The sequence below is a fragment of the Ascidia mentula genome, chromosome 6 (genome assembly GCF_947561715.1).
Source record: "Ascidia mentula chromosome 6, kaAscMent1.1, whole genome shotgun sequence".
Classification (NCBI taxonomy): domain Eukaryota; kingdom Metazoa; phylum Chordata; class Ascidiacea; order Phlebobranchia; family Ascidiidae; genus Ascidia; species Ascidia mentula.
The window spans coordinates 10,110,752-10,130,822 of record NC_138571.1 but is presented as its reverse complement, the minus strand read 5'-3'; the positions used below and the strand labels follow the sequence as shown (position 1 = coordinate 10,130,822).

General features: G+C 37.3%; 2 protein-coding genes across 2 annotated transcripts; one reads left to right on the top strand and one right to left on the bottom strand.

Moving 5' to 3' along the window:
• Window positions 1-638: 638 nt before the first annotated feature.
• Window positions 639-14,389, bottom strand: LOC145906107 (chromosome transmission fidelity protein 18 homolog). Its single transcript, XM_082993507.1, has 22 exons — window positions 14,270-14,389; window positions 13,981-14,136; window positions 13,478-13,565; window positions 13,232-13,341; window positions 12,854-12,990; window positions 12,606-12,698; window positions 12,083-12,316; window positions 11,375-11,542; window positions 10,715-10,845; window positions 10,137-10,260; window positions 9,712-9,836; window positions 9,482-9,575; window positions 8,825-8,949; window positions 8,426-8,530; window positions 7,683-7,815; window positions 6,836-7,060; window positions 6,228-6,377; window positions 5,559-5,689; window positions 4,922-5,066; window positions 4,394-4,507; window positions 4,259-4,322; window positions 639-767 (listed from the first exon to the last, which is right to left on the bottom strand). Exons 1-22 carry the CDS (start codon window positions 14,349-14,351, stop codon window positions 646-648), a joined length of 2,856 nt encoding a protein of 951 aa, XP_082849633.1. The 5' UTR covers window positions 14,352-14,389; the 3' UTR covers window positions 639-645.
• A 2,160-nt stretch (window positions 14,390-16,549) lies between these two features.
• LOC145907166 (uncharacterized) lies at window positions 16,550-18,570 on the top strand. The gene is made up of 5 exons (XM_082994597.1): window positions 16,550-16,648; window positions 17,080-17,319; window positions 17,510-17,695; window positions 17,825-17,932; window positions 18,313-18,570. The coding sequence occupies exons 1-5, from the start codon at window positions 16,550-16,552 to the stop codon at window positions 18,568-18,570; spliced, it is 891 nt and encodes a 296-aa protein (XP_082850723.1).
• Window positions 18,571-20,071: the final 1,501 nt, after the last annotated feature.

Genomic DNA, 20,071 nt, shown 5'->3' with positions numbered 1-20,071 from the left:
TAAATGTTTGTTTTTTCGCTGCGACATAAATTCAGTTTAGTTTCCTGTTTTTCTGGTAAATCGCCAGTTTGTTTCGTACAATCCAAATTTCAAGTAAGTATAAATCGACACGACTTCCAAGTCCCGTAAAAAATACATTGAATGTTCAGGATCACTCCGACACATTCCTATACGGATTACCTACGTAAAATGCAGCATTTGAACCCACTTATTTTAGCAATACGCAGTATTATCCCTTGATGCCTCATTTTAAAATGGACCGATGACAGTCATCAATTTGTTAAACCTTACCATGTCGCTCACTACTAAAATCATGTTTAAGCGGGAATGAAGAATATCGGCAAGTGATAGTGATGACGGTAGCCTGCATATTTTTCATCGAGGCAGATGAATATGAAACTCGAAATTTCAACAAAAGTAAGGTTTGGCATGTAGGAATGAAGATGAATTGAAGGACAATTCAGATTTAAAAAAATGTGTACAGACTAACCAGCATCACAAAACTAAACTTACTAATAGGCGGTCCAAAAATGGCAAATCGCTTATCTTAATGCAATATGTTGTTGTATACCACTGACAAAGTATTTTCAATTTTGTTTATTTTGTTAAATACGCATGTTCTATAAATCAAACAGTGTGACGTCATCATAGCAGATCTTTCACGTAGACAGTTCGTCTTATCGCGTTGGAGAATCCTTCATTGTATTTAAACCATAGGTCGCTGTTGCCGATGCCGGGGTCACGAATTTTCGCCGGCTTGGGTTTTTCTGTGACAAAAATATTGGTTTCAAACCTTTTTGACACATGCAGAATTTGCTCGGAAATATGTCACAAGAAAGTTACGTATCGAGGTTTTTCTGGTAAGGGATTTGAGTCTTACAATGTTTACTAACAATAAAATTGAACAAGATATCTGGCACCTACAGTAAAAGGAAATTTCAACCATTTTTTAAGTGCTTGTTGCTGTGTTACAATTAGTTACATGGCAAAGATACTGACTGCTTGACATGAATCGCAAATTAAACGGATCACGCAGTTTTAAACAGAAAGAAATTCGACAAAAAATGAGTTGTTTCGTTTTCTTGAGACATAGGAAAGTAATTTGGTTCTAGCAGAGTTTTTGATAAAATTTCATGCAAATCCACTTTCCTAACGTTGCTGAGATAAACTCTTAGCTTTAGGGCAATTTCCAAATCACACTGTTTGGATTGAAAATAAACACACACGATCTAGAGACGAAGATCGTGCAAATTGCAAACCGCGACATCGACATTCCAAAAACCCTATCTTCTCTTTCCAGTCAAATGTGGGACTTCCATCGAATGGAAGTAGTACAACTCAACGACCATTAAAAGGAAATTAAAAAATAAGGTGATATTACTTTTACTTCGCAACTTTGCGCATGACAAATTTTCACATGAGCGAGTTCAAATAATTGCAATAGCGTTTGTGACGTCACAATGGCCTTTGTGTGGCAACACCTATGGGGGATCAGGTCAAGTCAAGTCACGTTGATGCGGCGAAGGAACAGGTCTTGTGCAATTGTAGGGAGAATGTTGGTTACACGCATCTGTATCAAAGGGCGGTTCAGATTAATTTAAGGTGATAATCCTGTTTACCATTGTGATGCTAAAATTGGAGGATCGCCTTTCTCGTTACACGATAAAAACCCCGATTCGTTTGAGTTTTTGCTAAGTAATCGTGGCAATCTGATTTTACATTTCGAAATCAATTTCTTGCATAGGAAACGTCAACGTACGACACCAAAAAAAAAATTTTTGGTTCAAATATTAGTCACAAAGATTTTATTTGCATATTAGCAAAACCAAAAAAAAGTTTAGCAAGTCAGGTATCACAAAAACCACTTAACAGGCGCGCAGGTAAAGATCAACATCTACAGAACTATGTAGCAGGCCCAATGCGGTGCTTACCATAGTATACATAACCGAATTTTTTTTGTCTCTGGTGATGTTTCTACTTCAAACTTCATATTTGCCTCCTGAACCATAACACCATATTTTAACCTTCTAAAAATTTTCGAAATTATTTTACAAAAAGTGACCAGAGTCGCTAACAAATATGGTTTGAAAACAAAAGGGCTAATGACCAATAGTGTAGAAAACATCTATTTTAGACAGCTTATCTATTTTAGACGTTTCGGAAACAAGAGTTCAATAAAATGACGTGGTTGTTCTAGCTCCGTTGTTTTGAAATCTTACTAGGTGAAAGAGCAACATGAGACAACAAGTTGATATGACATTTTTCAATGAATTCAGAAATAACAACACAACAAAATACCGCTAATTTGTTCATTCGTATTTGAGAAACTAAACGTCTGGCCACAATTTTTATGTTGCGCACGCCCCTCTTTGGCAACGGTCACCTGTGACAAACCGTTTTATAGTACGTTGTTTAATCAGAGCACACTTTTGACAAGTTAAATTTGTACCCAACATCATTCTGCTGCAAACAAGCGCATCATAAAAAACCAAAAAAACAGCTTTTTTAGCATAATTTCCTGGAACCTGACCAGGTACCACTTGGTAGGATTGCGAAAGTTGTAAGTGTAAATACCCGTATCAACTTTACAGATCACGATTCAAGTCGGGATTAGTCGGATTAATTCGGGTCACCTGACCTCCCACGTGATGAGGTAATGCATTGAGGTATTTTTTTCGCTTTCAAAATGCGCTGGAAATTTTATATTTATGGTAAATGTTAAGTTCTCGTTAGAAAAATTAAAAAAAAATTAAAAATTAATTGCCTTTTGTAGTTCTTGGAATTTACGGAATTTAAGCAACTTAAATAACAAAATATGTAAATTTAAATTTTCGAAAATTAAAATTTTGTGATTTTTTAATTAACGAAAGAACTCAAAAAAATTAACAAATTTCGATCACGAGCAAGTTTGCGCCAACCTAAAACACAGTAAAAACACCCCGAAATGAGGTATTTAAAGCTGTACAAATCACCTAAAGGCCACCTATGAAAATTAGCGTCAGAAAGCCATTCCCTTCCCAAAGATTACCAGAATTTAGCAACCACTTCGTACGTAGGAACATACCGCGGGGAATTTGACATTGCGGGTTCATCTAATTCACATCATGTAGTGGCAGGTATTAGGCGATAAAACCTTACGCGAAAAACACATATACGCCCCTTGCACTGGAAACCAAGCCTTGGCGACACAACATGCGAAGGTAAAAAATTACAACTGCTTGCAAATGGTGGAAGAATTTAATGCCTTGAGGCCTCCATTTGGTCGCACCTGTGTTAAAGATGGGCGCGTTAAGGCGATTGTGATTTAACAACTGGGATTATATACCGCCGGGCTGCCACTGACAGCATATGTCAAATTTGACAGCACATCAAAGCCCCGCCCGCTCGCAGGCACTGTGACGTTAACAACATGCACTTGTGACGTAACAATGGTCGATTGTTGGGTGTGGAATCTGCGACAATGCAACATCAGCTGGTGATCATTTTTAGCGTTACGATAAAAATCGTGATCAAGTAAAGCGATACGATACGAAATTGGAGATCCTTCCAGGTGCTGGAACGATAAATCTCGATCTGCCAATTATCGCTTGGTCATTAGTATCGGATTTCAAAGGCTTAGAAGTGACACATTGAGATATAACATGTTGAAGGAATGTAACCAATTCGTAAACAAGTCAATCAAATTTAAGAGTTTTAAAACTGACGCACAAATACATGAATCACGTGACCTACAGACGTATATTCGTAATCAACCTCAAACTGGTTCGAAAAATCAATAATTCGTAATGTTTGTGTTGATATTGGAGATTACACGATTTGGGCGTAACCGGTTATTTAAGTTCAATGCAATGAAAATTCAATGGGTTCGGCGATGTTTCGGCGAAAACCAACCCACTCACCCACTGGCGTAGAGTACGGGGGTGCAGGGGTGCCGCGCAACCCCGACCTTCTCTAAATTTACAACGCAATCGCATTTAAACGCAAATCGCATCCTTTCGGTGTTCGCCGGATTAAACCGCAGCAAAAATAAAGGCGCATTTCCTTCTGATAACACTCAAAGCGCTTAACACGCGTTTCGTTTGTCTCGTATTCGCGAACAACAATTACGCAACAAACGAAATTACGTTGGTGATGAACGTGCTTACATAGACGACGCTTTAACTTTTATATTATGGCGTGCAAAACGACCTTCTGACGTTAGTATTTTTTATTCGCCGCACCCCCGTTGATGTGCAAAACTCTACGCCTATGCACTCACCTCTCTCCTGACCGTCCACAATCCTTTTGACTTTGGTGAAACGACTGAAAAAATCCACAACCGGCTGAAAAGCAACAGAAAAATTAAAAAGAATGAAAACTTTCAATTCCAAAAACAAAACACGTGTTTTCAGACCTTTTCAGCAGGGATGCTTATTTCGTTGATTGAAATTTCCAGTCGCTGTAGATGACTGGGGACTTTTGTTTTCCCACCTTGTTGTGCTGGTGGGGTAGGTTGCACATATGAGTCCTGCAAATTACGTCAATAAATGCCTAGGGGTCAGAAATTTAGTGGCAGATGGAATGCACAGCATCTTGTTTGTGAATTTGTGTGAATTAGGTTTTAGGTTCCACTTTTATATATCTAGTATACACTACTCCTTTACATGGGCGCCTGACTCGATAACCTTTATGGTTTTATCGGTGCCAATGCCATTTCATTTCCTTGTATATTGTTCTTTGCGTAGTTGCTTTTTTCGCAAAATAAACATGATTTGATTTGATACTCAATAATTTAAGGCTCTTCTGGCAAAAGACCTGATGAAGGTCCGTTGAAAAACGACCGAAACGTCGTCCAAACAAGTTTTATTGCCAGAAGAGCCTGAAATTATTGAGTAATATGCCTGGCAGCATCAACAACAAACTAGTCTATACTATAATATACCTGAACACGTCCCGTCATGAGACTTTCACTCCGTCTCATCCGCTCACTCTCCACCTCCTTGGATATTATCTGCTTCAAGGCGTAAGAAAGTTGCTTTCTAGCGCCACCCGACGGGTGATTGAATGCGCAAACTTCAGCCATGTCCCTGAACACAATGAAAAAATACCAGTTTCCAACTTAAATATATTTGTTGCTGCAAATCTTTCCACAACATAGTTATAGCCAATTGCTACCTGACGACGGAGCTAGATACAAAAAACATGGGTTTTACTCGCCACCCTGAGAATATACCGACTAGAATAGAGTCAACTATGTGCACAGTGTTTGTATGCGCCTTATACAAATAAATACTATAATATCAAAATTATAGCATGTGCTTGTTTGTATTATTATTACTGAAAAGGCAGTGATTGCCAGGTTGTCGTTTAGATCCACAATGTTGATTCAACATACACATACTTAATTTTTACATCAAAAACAAAACAAGCAACGTTCAAATTACATCATTAACTGGCCAAAGTTGCAGAGTCTCCACGTATAACAGTGTTTAATTATTTTTTTTTAAATAAAAAAAAAATAAGTCTTATAATACAACTACGGCCTGATAGCCACGTGGTAACAATTGCGAAAAACTTACGGCTCCAATACATAGTTATATTGTCCTTCAGCATCCTTTTCCTGTCTGTAGGTGAGATTGTAAGACAGCATTGAATGAACGAGGTCGGAAAGCTGTTTCTTCTCCGTCTTGCTGTACAACTGCATGTTTACCTGGAAACAAATATTCACTATTACTCCAACCAAGAAATTTGAAAACTCCTAAATTGGAATTTTCCGGTTTTGGTTTAAATACGGAAAAGACAAACTGTGCCTGCAGGTCTCAACGGACAACATATGTTACCACTAACAATTCCGCGTCCTTCACTGTTTAATGTTGCGAAACTGGTTTTTAGATAAAGAACAATAACAACAGATTTACTCTTAATTTTGAGGACAAAGAGACTGGCCCATATTGCAGATTGATTTGTGTTATTTATTTTAGATCAGACGTTTAAACAAAAAATTATGCCATCATCAGCGGAATAAAATAGATATTAGCTAAATATCTTGCTTATTTTTGTACAGATTATGTCCGTATTTTGAAAAATAAAAATTATAGCACTAGGAGGGCCAAATAACTACTGCAACTTGCAAAGAAACTGCCAGTCGGATTACTTTGCTACGGCCGTAGGTTGTCGACCACCGGTTTAAACTTTATTTATCCAATATCTATTTCACAAATGAACATAGTATTATTGTTGCCAACTACCGGCCGCAATGATGGAGTCATGATCGCCAGTAGGTGGGGCACGAGATCCTGTATGGCGACAGTTGGCGAGGTGAAACACTTTGATGAAGGGAACATTTCTTGATAAAGACAAGTCAACATATTTTCACTCTTTTGCTGCTTCTGACGATTCTAAAAACAAAAAAATATTAAAAACAAAATTATAACTTAATGTAGGGAATGTTTAATCATGCAGAGGCTTTATTTTTTTTCTTTCGCAAAACAATACAGCCAGGAACATAACTCACGGGTTTTCTCATAATTCTGAGTATAAAGAGACGGGCCCATATTGTTATTAACACTGTCATGTTAAAATAAGACGTTTCGACAAAAACTTATGTCATCATCAGTTTGATACAGCCAGTGTTTTAAAAAACACAAGGGGACATATTTAAAAAATTTCAAAATCTTTTTATATTTAATAATTTCAGGATTCGTAAACCCATTTAATTAGAAAAAAAATATACTAACTGTCCTGACTATACACCGCGAAAGTTGGACTTCGAAACAGATTTGATTCAGCCACAGTTGGTCATGTTACGATCAAAAAGTTTAACATTATTCGACACAAAACACGCAAAATCCCGAACCTCGTTTGCGGTTTGTGGAAACTGTATCTTCGGAGGGGAAATACACGAGAAGAGAAGATGAAATAATACGAACATATATGGTGTATAACGCATCAGAACCCACTCCTGGTGCAACGCCACCTCGCGGTTAACTCGATCGTATAAGAGTAACCACTCGTACGCGCTGTTCACGGCCGTCATACCAAGGTCTTTGAATTTCATCAACAGGAAGTTTTCAAAAACGCCCTGTGACGTAATATAACAAGAGGTAATACCAAGATGCTCAAGCCTTATAATAGTTGTAATTTTTAAGTGCCAGTGAGTCGCTATAGTAAGTGAAAATGACAGCATGTGCGCCAGCGATCTGGCAAATGGATACGACTTTCCTGCAATGTTGTAGTGATTAGTGAATACAATATTATAATTCTATTGGTTTGTGTGACATTTTTAGCCGGGATAAGGCAAAATAAGTCACAAAATAAGGCATAAGTCACAAATACAAGGACGTATCCTAGCAAATGCCTACATAAAACATTGTTACAGATAAACAACAAAAGTAAGAACAAATCCTAGAAATAAGGACGCAATGTCACTACTGGATATAGGTATGGGTGGGTAATACTACTCACACATAAACAGCAATTTTCAAATATTGCGCTTGTGGTAAATATAGAAACAGCACTTGCAAGGACATTTCAAATCGCCAATGCGATCGTTCCAGGCCCAACACACGGTATTTTTTTGGTCAGAAACGTCGTCTGAAAATCACACCAGCTGCACTGATGAGACCTTTTAGGTCGAAACAGTGGCCATCTGTCTGCAGCTTACACAATTCATATTATTGGCTCCACTTTACACAACTTTTTACCTGCAGTGTTTTCTCGTATTCGCCGTTCGCAATCACAACATCGAGAATGTGGTAAAACCTCGCGGCGAAATTGGAAACTTTCTGACCAGACATTACGCTTTGTTGTACGACCTGAGAATCGCGATCCATTTTTCTGAAGAGGGAAATGTGATATCAGAATGCAAGGTTAATAACAAGTACATGGAAAAATCACACAAAGAGTCAAAAAAAGATTGTATTGTGTAAGCAATAGAGTCAACAATGTTTTTTTTTCATAGTGAGCTGCAGACAAGGGCACTGTTTCGACCAAATAGGCTAATAAGCTGAAAAGATCGTTGTAAGTTACACCTAAGCTGTACTGATGAGACGTTAAAGGTCGAAACAGTTGCCTTGTCTGTAGTTCACTATAATCACTAGATATGCGTTGCTCACATTAATATTAATCTTACACAATTCTTAGAATGGAGAGACTGGTCCATAACTATTGTCATGCCGATAACCACATGACGTCACCACTTGCGCGAGCCTTTTCTGTGACGTCAGTCATGTCAGCTCCATATAATCCTGGAGCTACACCAACCGCGTTATTTAAACTGATGAGGGCATAAGTTCTTGCCAAAACGTTTTTTCGCATGAAATATAACAATGTTAACAACAGTATGAGCCAGTCTCTCCTTATTCTCAGAATTATGAGCAAATCCGTTAAGTGTTCCTAATCTTAAAAACCTTGAACGGATGGTTCAAGCAACATTAGACCAGCAAACCTTTTGTTTTTGGGTTGTTGAAAGATTTCGTTCCACGTGTGGAAGACAGATTTGTGTTGATCTTTCTGACCAATGGACAAATCCTTTACAATCTCTAGGCTGACTCTAGAACACAAAATTAATGGTTTCTAGACAACATAGAAAATTCGAAATCCTTTAGTCCAACAATTCATTATATTGAGGTTACCACCACAGTATTGGATTATGCTTTCATATGTAGACAATTTGCTGGTGCTTTTAAACCAGCGTATGACACAAAAACGCTAAACTCGAAACATCGAATTTAGGGGGACGAACCAAATATGTTCATAAAATTTATGCAGTAAATTCTTTAATACTAAATTTATTTCGAAAAAATGCTGAAGTTTACAGCAAACAATATACAGTTCGAATCCTCACTTCTTAGTTCCTTTTGATCTTACGAACTGCAGAGTGTTGATACAAGCTCTGATGTCGTTTCCCGATTTCTCACATAAAGCCAAAAGACTTGTGAGGTCACAATCTAATGACTGATGACGACATAACTGCGAACATTAGCAATGCTACGTTATTTGATCAGTTGTACCTATACGCTATACGGATCGTCAGTGCATACAGTAGCCTACAGGTTTCGGCAAACCTTTTTAAGAAAAATTGTCCATGTCTTATATCAGTGTTTCTCAAACTTTTTCCAATCACGTACCGCTCATTTGTTTTTTAATACACTGCGTACAACCGTATTACTATACCATAACTGTTATGACATACCACCAATGAATAACAATTTAGCCAATATCACCAGTTACTTGGTTTTCTTTATTGTGCAACGTGAAATTGTTGCACAGTTGAATACACGATGTCAGAATTACTTCAACAGTGCAACAATTTCACGTTGATACTATTGCGTCACAGATGCACAATCAAGAAAACCGACATCGTGTATTTGCAGCGGTTTTGGCTTCTGCAAAGTGCGGCAAATTGTACAGAGTAGACTAAATCGCGTACCACTTGAAAAGCTCTCGCGTACCACTAGTGGTACGCGTACCACAGTTTGAGAACCACTGTCTTATATAGTACCTGCCGTAGCCTCGATGCCAATCTGTCAGAGGTGGTCGGTGGAAAATGTAGTAAATAGCTTTGTTGCCGTAACTGGCGAAGCGAAGGAACGTACCTAAGATGTTAAGCGACGTTTGTTATATCAGTTTGTGATACATAAGTGACAAAAAGTAAGCCATGAGCGTTGACTTACATTAACATTTAGTAAACCTTTTGTTGGATGTTAAAAAAAAAACCAACACTGTACTTACAGGTCATTGCATATGCAGATTATCGGACGTTGCAAAATACTCCGCACTTCTTTCTTCTTTTTTTTCTTTATCTCCTGTTTCTTTCCTCCTTCTCCGAGTGCTTTCAGAAGAACGTTGATTGCAGCCTGGAAACATTTAAAAAAAATTTGGAAAAAGAATAAAAAATATTTTTTCCGCCTCACGAATCAGCAGTTCCAACCATTTGTCGGCACGAATCTCGATTACGATTTTTGTTGACGAAAGAAGCAAAAAAGTACCACTATGAGGTTTGTTTTTATACAAATGGATCTTACAGTGACTTCATACACCCGTGGATATAAGAATAACAACTAGACTTTGAAGTCTTCAAAGTTTTATTACAACGAGTTATGCGCTTTCGACGCAACGTGAGCAGTAGATAAAGTTGAGTTTTGCGAGAAAATAACCTGTGGAGCGCCGTCAATTTCGTCGATGATGAGGCAATTCGGTCGTCGATCGATTCCCAACACCGACTTCATCTGTGTGGTTTCATCAAGCTTTTTCTTGAAAGCTTCGGCACTTCGGTCATCGCTAGATGAAAAAACGTTTATTTATCACTAAACTTTTTTCTTGCAAAACAGAATGGAAGACATGTGCAAAAAAGCCATTATAATATTGGCAAGCTGCAGACAGGGTGTGTACACGCACTGTTTCGACCTGTGAGGTCTCATCAGTGCAGCTGGTGAGTGGCACTGTGCTAGCTTTTACACTAGCAGGCACACTAGTCTGCACTTTGTGGTACCTGTCCGGTCAACGTCAATCTGTTTGGTACTCAGTATAGGGTACCCAACAGAACGACACACCCTGTCTGCAGCTTGCCAGTATGGAAGACATTTATGGAAGTGGTGAAGGTATTACCATTGGAACTGCTATTACTACAAAAAATTACTTTTACGTTTAGTTGTCGTAAACTCATTTTGGGTTTAAAATGGATGGTTTTATACAGTTTATTTAGAAAGAATAAAAAATATTAATTAATTTTTACCTTGCGTTCATTTCGACCACGTGATACCCAGCATGTCTGGCGATAATATGAGCAAGGGTAGTTTTCCCTAAACCGGGAGCTCCACAGAGTAATGATATTTTGTAGTGGGGGCGATTGAATTCATCCAACTCCTGAATATATTGTATCATTTTTACTTTATAGTGCATAGGTCTGTAAACAAACTCAAAAAGAGCTGATAATATAAACAAAAAATATTCTATTACAATTTAACGCACGCCTGAGGTTTGAGAAGTTGGGACGCACTAGTGATTCGTTTCAACGTTGTAGAGGCGTCGCAAGCCTATAGACACAGGTTTAGAATGTTATTCCCACGTCATAATGCGTGAGCGTTTGGCGTCAAATACGTGAGCGTTCAGCTAATTCGACGAAAAAGGTCAAAACTACAACAAAATCGTAGTGTTAACTATCTCCCCCTAACGGTCAATATTTTTGGAGCGCATCGTTATAACATATTGTTAGGGTTAAGTGTGTCACCGGGCAATGAAAATTGGTAACTACGGGGTTTAACAATTTCGGAAAACAATCATGATAATGAAGAATTAAACCAATTCATAACAATTGTACATAATTCCATTCCCTGCACGTTAACGAAATCATTAAAACCACTAACAATACAACACGAGTTTCGAGGTCACCAACCTCGTCCATTTCATTTTGTTTAAATTTTCCAAATTTCCCCTTGAACTTTTGCTGCTGTGGTTTCTGAGGTTGATTTTCTTTGTCCTTGTTCTTTTTGGGAGGAACAGGTTTTCCAAAAACGACGTGATCCCAAAGTTTTAACCACTTCAGCAAAGACCGGTTGACACCCTGTTAGAAGAAAATAAGCAAAATTCTTTGTCGTTCTGATGATTTGTGGGTGTGAATTAGGGTTGTGACAAAACAACAAGGATTAAGATCGGCTCAATACAAAAACCTCCAGTCAATATTTGGAAGAATCCGAATATTTACTGTCATCTTACACTTTCAGATTGATTGTAAAAAAAATCACTACAGTGACATAATTCCACTTAGCTTTTTATATTCCGGCCTACATTCACCTGAGTTTGTTTTGAGCAATCCTGTTTTGCTGTATTTAACGTAACGACAATGCACCGATTCCAAAACCGGTTGTTTAATTTTGAGTTAAAGAATCGTGCATAAGACTTTTAACCCAACATTCCTAGTGTGAATTATATCATGTTACAAATAATAAAAAAGCAATCACAATACCGATACGTATTAATCAGATAAACCAGGCAAACATATCTACATTTTTATGCATATTTGTCTAAACGGACTCGCACACACTCCAGCGATATGACACATAAAAGCATAAAAATATAAAAGCAAATACAAGACCTCCCCTACCTCATCACTCAACAAGTGTGTGTAATGCGTTGGAGCGAACTTGTTCACCCACAAGCCATCTTGTGAATTTTCCTCACTGCTATAAATTCCTTCATCTTCCTGAGTATCTGGCTCTTCAACCACCGTGCTTTCAGATAAAACCTGCGCCATGAGCAGGTTGTCGGACAATCCGAGTGTTTCCCGTCGAACTTCGTCTGTGATTCGCTGAGTTTCGAGAAGTCTTTCTTGCTGTTTCTGTGGCATGATAGACAACTTTCCTATTACTGATCATGCTTAGATTATGCAGTTTTTTGTAAGTTATTCAGTTTTAAACATGCAGAAAATTTGCTATACAAACTGATAACAACCAACTAAAACAAGATTTGCTTTTCTTGGTAAAAGCCAGGAAATGACAGTAAAACAGGGTTGACGTTTTTATACAACAAAAATATTTTGGAAACATTTACAGGAAATATAATTAGTACTGGATATCAAACTTAAAAACTACATGTTGGAGTTGGACAATGTGATGAATAATACAAACCTTTTCATAAATGCTTTGCCTTAGTTCTGGTAGTGACATTGGCAATAACTGCATGGACCTTGAACCTGTGATCAGCTCATTTGCACTTGAAACCTGCAAACCAAGTCAAATTTTAACTCAAAATAAAAAAAAAATTCCAAAATGTAATACACTTATCCTGAAAACGAAATGGAAATCACTGTATTGTTTTGACACAATACATACTGTGTATAGTGATCTTAGTGCTTTTATTTTATACAAACAGACACCTGGGTGACTTTTTGCTGTGAACGCATTCTCATATAAACCCTGTGGCCATCAGATGTTGTTGCAGAAACATAATCACTGTGTACTGGAGGGTGCACAAGAACTTTGGTCAGTTCGTATTTTGATTGTTTGCTGGTTTCTAACAAAGCAGAATACCAACAGTTTAGAAAAAAATTTGCATTCATATAAGTGAATGTCTATCATATTTGATAACATTTTTTTTAATAACGATATAAATTATGTTAAAAAACTGACATATACCATACCAATATATACCCATACAAGATCATCTTTGAAAATGGCTTTATGTAAAACCGCACGAAATGCAAAACTGAATGAAATTAAAACAATTTGAAAGGTAAAATCAATGTTAGGTACACCTGAGGGAATAAACTCTGCAGCACTGCTTTGTTTGCTTTCTCTGTGTTTTAAAATCTTGTCTATCATCTGTGGAGTGCTCAAGAAGTTTTTGTCACGGAGTTCTTTTTGTCTTATAATATTAAAAAAAACAAATTAGTCTGTCGGAAAGTAATTTGTGGGTACTACATCAGCAATGGTAGTAAATCAGGCCTGTTGTCAATGTATCTCAATCAAATTTTTTTTTGTAAAACATTCATTTTGTTCACCTTTCCATTTCCAAATCTCTGTCAACATCGAGTGTTGTCGGCATACTTGGCTTTTTCTCATCCAAGCGCGGCCTTTTTCTCTTTGGAGCTGTAATGGTACAAATAAAACAACATTGAGTTTTGTGATAGATTTCTGTTAAATGTAACAGTATTCTGCCATAAAAGAGTAAAATGAAATGGTTGATATATTATAATGTAATTATAGGCATTTTACATATTTGACAGAAAACTGCGGGGGGTCTTGGTTGTTACAGCATAAGCAAGTTGCAATCACTAACCAAGGTACATTCACCATCGGTAAAAACAATCAATTGGCCGATAAACACGCTTATGTGGTTTTCATGACACAACACCATCAGGCAAATCCGCTTTTATGTGACGATTACAGCATATATGTGTCTGTATTTTGCAAAGTTTTACCACTGGTAACAACAATGTCATAAATAGACAGACAGATAAAATTTTTTATTTTTGATCATACCAGCAATAATACTTATACTTACACAAAGGGACAACTTCTTCGTCAATAAGTAAATCGGAATCAAAATCATCTTTAGGCGAAAACAGTTTTCTTCTTTTGTTGTTGACCTCAGAATTTGTCAAATCTTCAACTGTTTCTGTCGTTATTTCATTTGTTTGGCTCGTACTTCCTTTAATCCCTGTCAAAATTAAGAACACAATTTGCTAGTATCAGGAAATTATGGAGACAAAATTTTTATTATAAAACATGGTGACATAGTTTGGTTAAAAATGTTATCTCTAGATAAATAAACAAAGTAATATAAAACCAACCTTCAAGATCATCTAGTGCATCCAAGTCATCAGCATATTGTGATTCAAAAAATGCATTTTCATCAAAACCATGATCTTCCATATTTATAAATAATTTAAAATATATATGACTACAAAATTTTGTCTGTAACATAATTATTTCGGTATAAAGTATAATTGCAAGTGTCAAAATATTCCTTCGGCATCTGATTGGATAAACTGGCATATAAATCCTGGCACATTATTAAAAAATTAATCAACTGTGTTAAAAAGCAATTTTTGTTGCTTTTAATATGTTGTATTCTAATATGTCAATCCAAATTGACCTCGGGAGTGCTTGACTTTGAAAACCCTCCAGTTGTTTCAGCATCTCCCACCCATACCCTCACTAACCTTCTATTTGCTCAAAAATAATGTGTTTCAATTGGTGTTTGTGGGGCAAAATAAACAAAAAAATGAATAGATTGATACCAGTTTGGAAAAAAAGTCATTATGAACATTAACCGATAATCTGCATACTACAAATTAGCTAATGTATAACATATGAAGTAAAAAAAATCCTCCACACAAATAACAAACTTTCCAATCTGGCATTGATATAAAAAAACACTGATTTGGGCATGCATGAAAAAATAGTGTAGTGTTTGTATAATGGCATGCTATCATAACAGTACACCTACAGTAGTTGTTATTTGAAAGTTTTGTGTATGATGTTTGTAAGCCTAACATAAGCATGCTTATATGTTCACATCTGTTGCTGGTACGCATCAAGGGTGTGATTCACCCCTTCTCCATTGTATTAATTCCTCAGCATCTCTCACAGGCCATCTGTTTGTGCTGAGCAATGGCCTGTCTTGTCTTGACGTCTGGATAAATATGTTGCAGCTGGCTAACCAAGCAGGCCGAAGGCGCTGCCTAAAATTAGCAGGCGAACTTCACTAAAGCAGAGCTACAACCGTTACAGGTCAGCAGAATCAGATGGCCTGTAAGAGATGCTGGGGAATTATTACACCAGTGAGAGGTAGTCAGCACCCAGAAGCAGCAACAAGTCGGAATGATTGACTCTCGAACAGTTCAATTAGCAGATCTTTGTTGTCATTGTACATTGGAGAGTCGAAAATATGAAGACAACCAGAGTTAAACAAGAAACAAGCAACGATTTCGTCACCACAACTTGCAAACTACGTTTAAGTTAAAAATATGTTTGAGTAAAGGTGTAATATACCTTGATTTTTGGTTTAAATCGCTCTCTTCTTCCCTTACTTTGTACCCCCTTGTCCCTTCTTCCTTGTCTGACAAAAACAATTGCTGTGAGGATTCCCGCCAATACGAAACCAGCCAACCGAAACGTTAATGTTATTCATATAAGATGTCTATAACCTTTCATTTTATCTTCTCCTGTGATAAACTAAGCTCGTTTCCTAAAAACACATTAAAAAAAACCTTACAACAAATGTAGTCACCAAAGTGACAAACTCTTGATGTGTTTGTAGCAAGACGTTGGTAATAGATTGGCGTTTCATTGAGATATACATAAGGTGAAAAAAAAATGCCTACGCACAATTGCGAATTACTGTTAATTAGCCAGTGCGGGTCAAATGAACTTACTACGCTTGATCAAGAATGGAAAGTTCCCTTGGAAAATTGAACACACACATTGGCAGGAGTTTCGCAGTGGCATTTTTATTGGGTTTCTGTTGCAAACATGAAAATCGTGCTATGATTAAACTTTCGGAAACAATTAAAAAACTGTTTCAAAACCCAGCGTGTAGCAAAAGAGAAAAGCAAAATCTTTAACACAGGAGCATATAAGCCAAATTTTTTTAGTATAAGCTATTGTTGTTTCATGTCGTGTACAGCTTAGCGATAGATAGGACAGTTTTCAACGTATTAATAAGTTTTATATTAGTTTATTAAAATTATTAAGTACCCACGAATTTCACCGAAAACTTTATAACAAAACCTTCTTTGAATTTACGGTTGAAAAGCATTTCGGTATTATGGGAACAAATTAGGTTACAACAGCGTCACATTGATTGGTTTATCGACGTTATAGAGGGGTGCGAAGTTGAGTGTTATACGAGCTTCTGTAGCCGCTTTACAACAGTTGTCACTGCAGTAAGCACTAAGTTTAGTTTTAGTGTTTTTTGATTTAAGACAAGCACTATGGTTTCTGTAGATTGTATAAAAACCTAAATATCTTGTGTAAAAACCTTACACGCACAATATGTTAATTGTTGTTTATCTCAAGGAACAATTGGTGTCAAACAGGTTAGTGAAAGAATTTGACTTTACATTGCCATGACTCCTGTACTTCCGAAACTCATTGTGACGTATTTGGGAGTAAGATCACGAGATATTCCCCACGTTGTGTCATGTATCAGCAAAATGAAAAAGAAGGTATGTTGTATACTGATATAGTTTTGTATAACATAGTATAGGTAAAAAAAATATACGTTCATTTGTGCCAGATGGCCTGTTCTTCACTGTATATCGTTGCTCAAAAAATGTGCGCAGAAATGTTATTTTTTTGCATATGGCAGCCTACAATGTTGGTGTTTACATCTCTCTAAGGTCATGTAACTTTAACTGTCATTTTACGTATTTCTGTGTTAATTCTATATTTCGCCTAAAAGGCATCATCAGTTTTGCTGTCTGCAAGATCGCTGTGTTGGAATTAACATAGAAATACATGTCGTGATACGGTGCGCGATCGACAGCCTGTCAGTGAACCTTAGTTCAAACTGATCCAAATTACTTTATTATTATGTTGCAATCACAATGTATCATTTTACGTTACAAAACCTTAAACGTCCATTGTATAATTTGAGGTACAACCGAGAAGAGAGATATCACTGTTGCCACCCTTAAGTGCAAGTGAAGGACCAACCTCCAACGGGTCCAGTAGTGGAAGTCAACAAAACCAGAGGAAGAGGCACTGGTGGAACATGAGCTTTGAATCGAAAGTGATCAGTTCTCTTCTGTTCGGGGCGGTTTCCTATTTTCTTACTTCTTATTTTGACAACCAGCACGCTAAAAGGAAACAGCAGCTTGAATTAATAACAAGACAGGTTGGAAAATGACGTTCGAACTGGCTTCATTGCGTCATAATGCGTATTGAGTTGCTGCAATTGTTATTGGAATTACAGGTTGAAAATGTCATTCGCACGAGACATATTTTACGCCTGGTATTTTAATGCTTTATTTATGTCATTCGGGTACTTTAAATGTAAACAGCAAATATGAAACACATTTTGTTAGATAAGAGATTTGTACGGGCCGTTGTACGGAAATAGATTGGTGCAAGCAACAAGCTACAAAGCAGTTGTCGCCGAGTTAAAGGATTTAAAAAGTTACTTGAAGAAAGCTGAGAAGGAAAGGAATGCTGCGATGATCCAGAAATGGAGGCAATTTGTGTACAATGTTCTTTACCCTTTGGACAAGGAGGTAACTGACCTGCTTTGACCTAAATTTCTCATAAGCTCGTTTGAGCACTAATTTTCGGTTGTGAATCTTTTTAGTGATGTGTGTGTACGTAGTTTTTACGGTTCTATGCTTAAAATAATATCGTTACAGGCGCAAGAACTCTTATGTAAGAACGCTCACTTGGTAGCGACAGACCACTTTCCAGATGAATTCAAGATCTTCCTTACTCACTTTGCCAAGCTTCAGTTTGTCATGGAAGTAAGTACATTAGGATTACCGCTAAATTGTAACAAAGTGCATTGGAGTGGTATTGGGAGATTTAGATATTTTAATTATTGATTTGAAATTCAACTGAATGCGTGCAAAGTGTTCCAGATAAAACTATAAGGTCGTTGCAAACTGTGGGTATAGGAGAGGTGCTTTACAGCAAGAAACCTGCAATGTGCGTTTAACAGTATCCAGTATATGAGTTGATTGTCGTAACTTGTTAAGCTTATAGTTAATCAAAAAATAGGGCCATGTAAATTGGAAACATCTAATCAAATAAAATGATTTACAAATTTAGAACAGTGTTTCTTTAAGCTTTGTTGAAAGAACGTCAGGATGATTAGAACTGTGAATTACCACAAATATAACAGGATTGGAAAAAAGACGGAAAGTTGGAATCCACGGCGGACTTCACAGATGACGATTACTTGGAGTCAACGAACGCATCCGGGCAGCCAGGATTGAGTCTGATGTTGGTCCACGTGGAGGATAAGTGTCGGGAGCTGAGAATCAAACAGAGGAAGTTGATTTTGGAACTGAGCGCGGAGGACGGACATCAGAAACATCTTACTGGAACATTAAAAGGCGTGGGCCCGACTCGTTGGGGGTCTAAATATTTTTGGAAATAAGTGTTTTGTGTTCATGCTCTGTTGTTGCTGCTGTGCTTTCGCTACAATATAGCTTAAGTTATTCACTGATTGCTCTGTAACATGAGACGAACAACTTAAAATAAAATCAATTGTGTTGTCCAAACGAAATAACCAAGAATAATATGATTGAGCAGATTTTATGTCTATGAGCCCAATAAATATCAAATAGGGGAACTATATGAATATCATTGTTTGGCTGTGAAACTGAAGAATTTCTACCTTAGGGTACCTGCATTCCAATGTTAAAAATAAAGGACACGCGCCGGCCTAATTGTTGTTTCATTGGTGCTAGTTTTAATAGTATATATGACGTACAGATCGTGATTGAAACAACGAGAACAGCACAACGTCATTTCCAGCTATTCTGTCACTCGGAAACTGGTTGCGCAGCCAGTTGCGATTTTATGCCTCTTAGTATTTGTGTGTGTGTTCAGCATTTAGTTTTGGAAAATAATTCAGCAAATAAATCTCCCGATTATATTTTTTCGGTAGTTGCGAGTGTGGTAAATGTTGATCTACTTCACCATTATATCCGATTTTCAATATTGCAACATAGTCGCCTTGATCTTTGTATAGTTGCATAAAATATTTGAGAACATTTGTGGCAGCACAAGCAAAAACACAATCGTAGTGTTGTAAAGAAAGGGTTATGTAAAGGTAGCGCACATTTCAGTTATGTCGGGAAAAAGATGTGGGAAAATTCGAGATAGAAATTATGCGTGACCATATTCAGTTGAAAGTAATTTGTGCTGTACTGTACGCTTTACTGTGGTGGGAAATCCCCCTCTACGACAACAGGAAAGTTTTAGATCCGGTCGGCTGGTCACGCGGTCGTGGTTAGGGCTGGCGCTTTCGCAGGCGTATGGTTATTGTTACTTTTTTGCGGCTGGAGTATCAGCTTTATCGTGACTGTAGACCCTAGTTGTTTGTTTTGCTATAAAGCAGCATGACTCATGCACTACTAATGCCAGGCCAGTGGTTTCTTTGTGTAAAGCGGAACAACTTGTCAAAGGTTGTGACGAAAGGGATGTGATGATAACGCACTGGGATGTTTGTGTCTGAGAAAGGCGGCTTGTGTTTTCATTAGTTTGAAACACTTGGTGCTGAATAAAAGTAACTGAAGCAAAAGTTGAGAGGATATAGTTACTGCCATTACTCCTCTATTCGGTTAGCTTGGTCTCTAACTCATTTTTGTTTACGAAAGTTTTAACAAAACATTTTTACTTTCAAACACGATTGGGCTAAATTTGCTGGACTCAAGTGCTAGAAACAGTGCGTGAAAAATACTTTGCTCTATTTGTCAGTTCCGGTGCTTGCGCTGGATGTAAACATCAATCAGTCAGTCTGCCTATTTGGCAATATACCTTGTTCTTATAAACTGACAATGAAAATCTGCTGCTATTGCCGACATATTGACCAAGCAGAGTGGTACCTTAAGTAGTTACTGTGAAAGTGGGCTTCAATTGTATGTTAAGAGAGT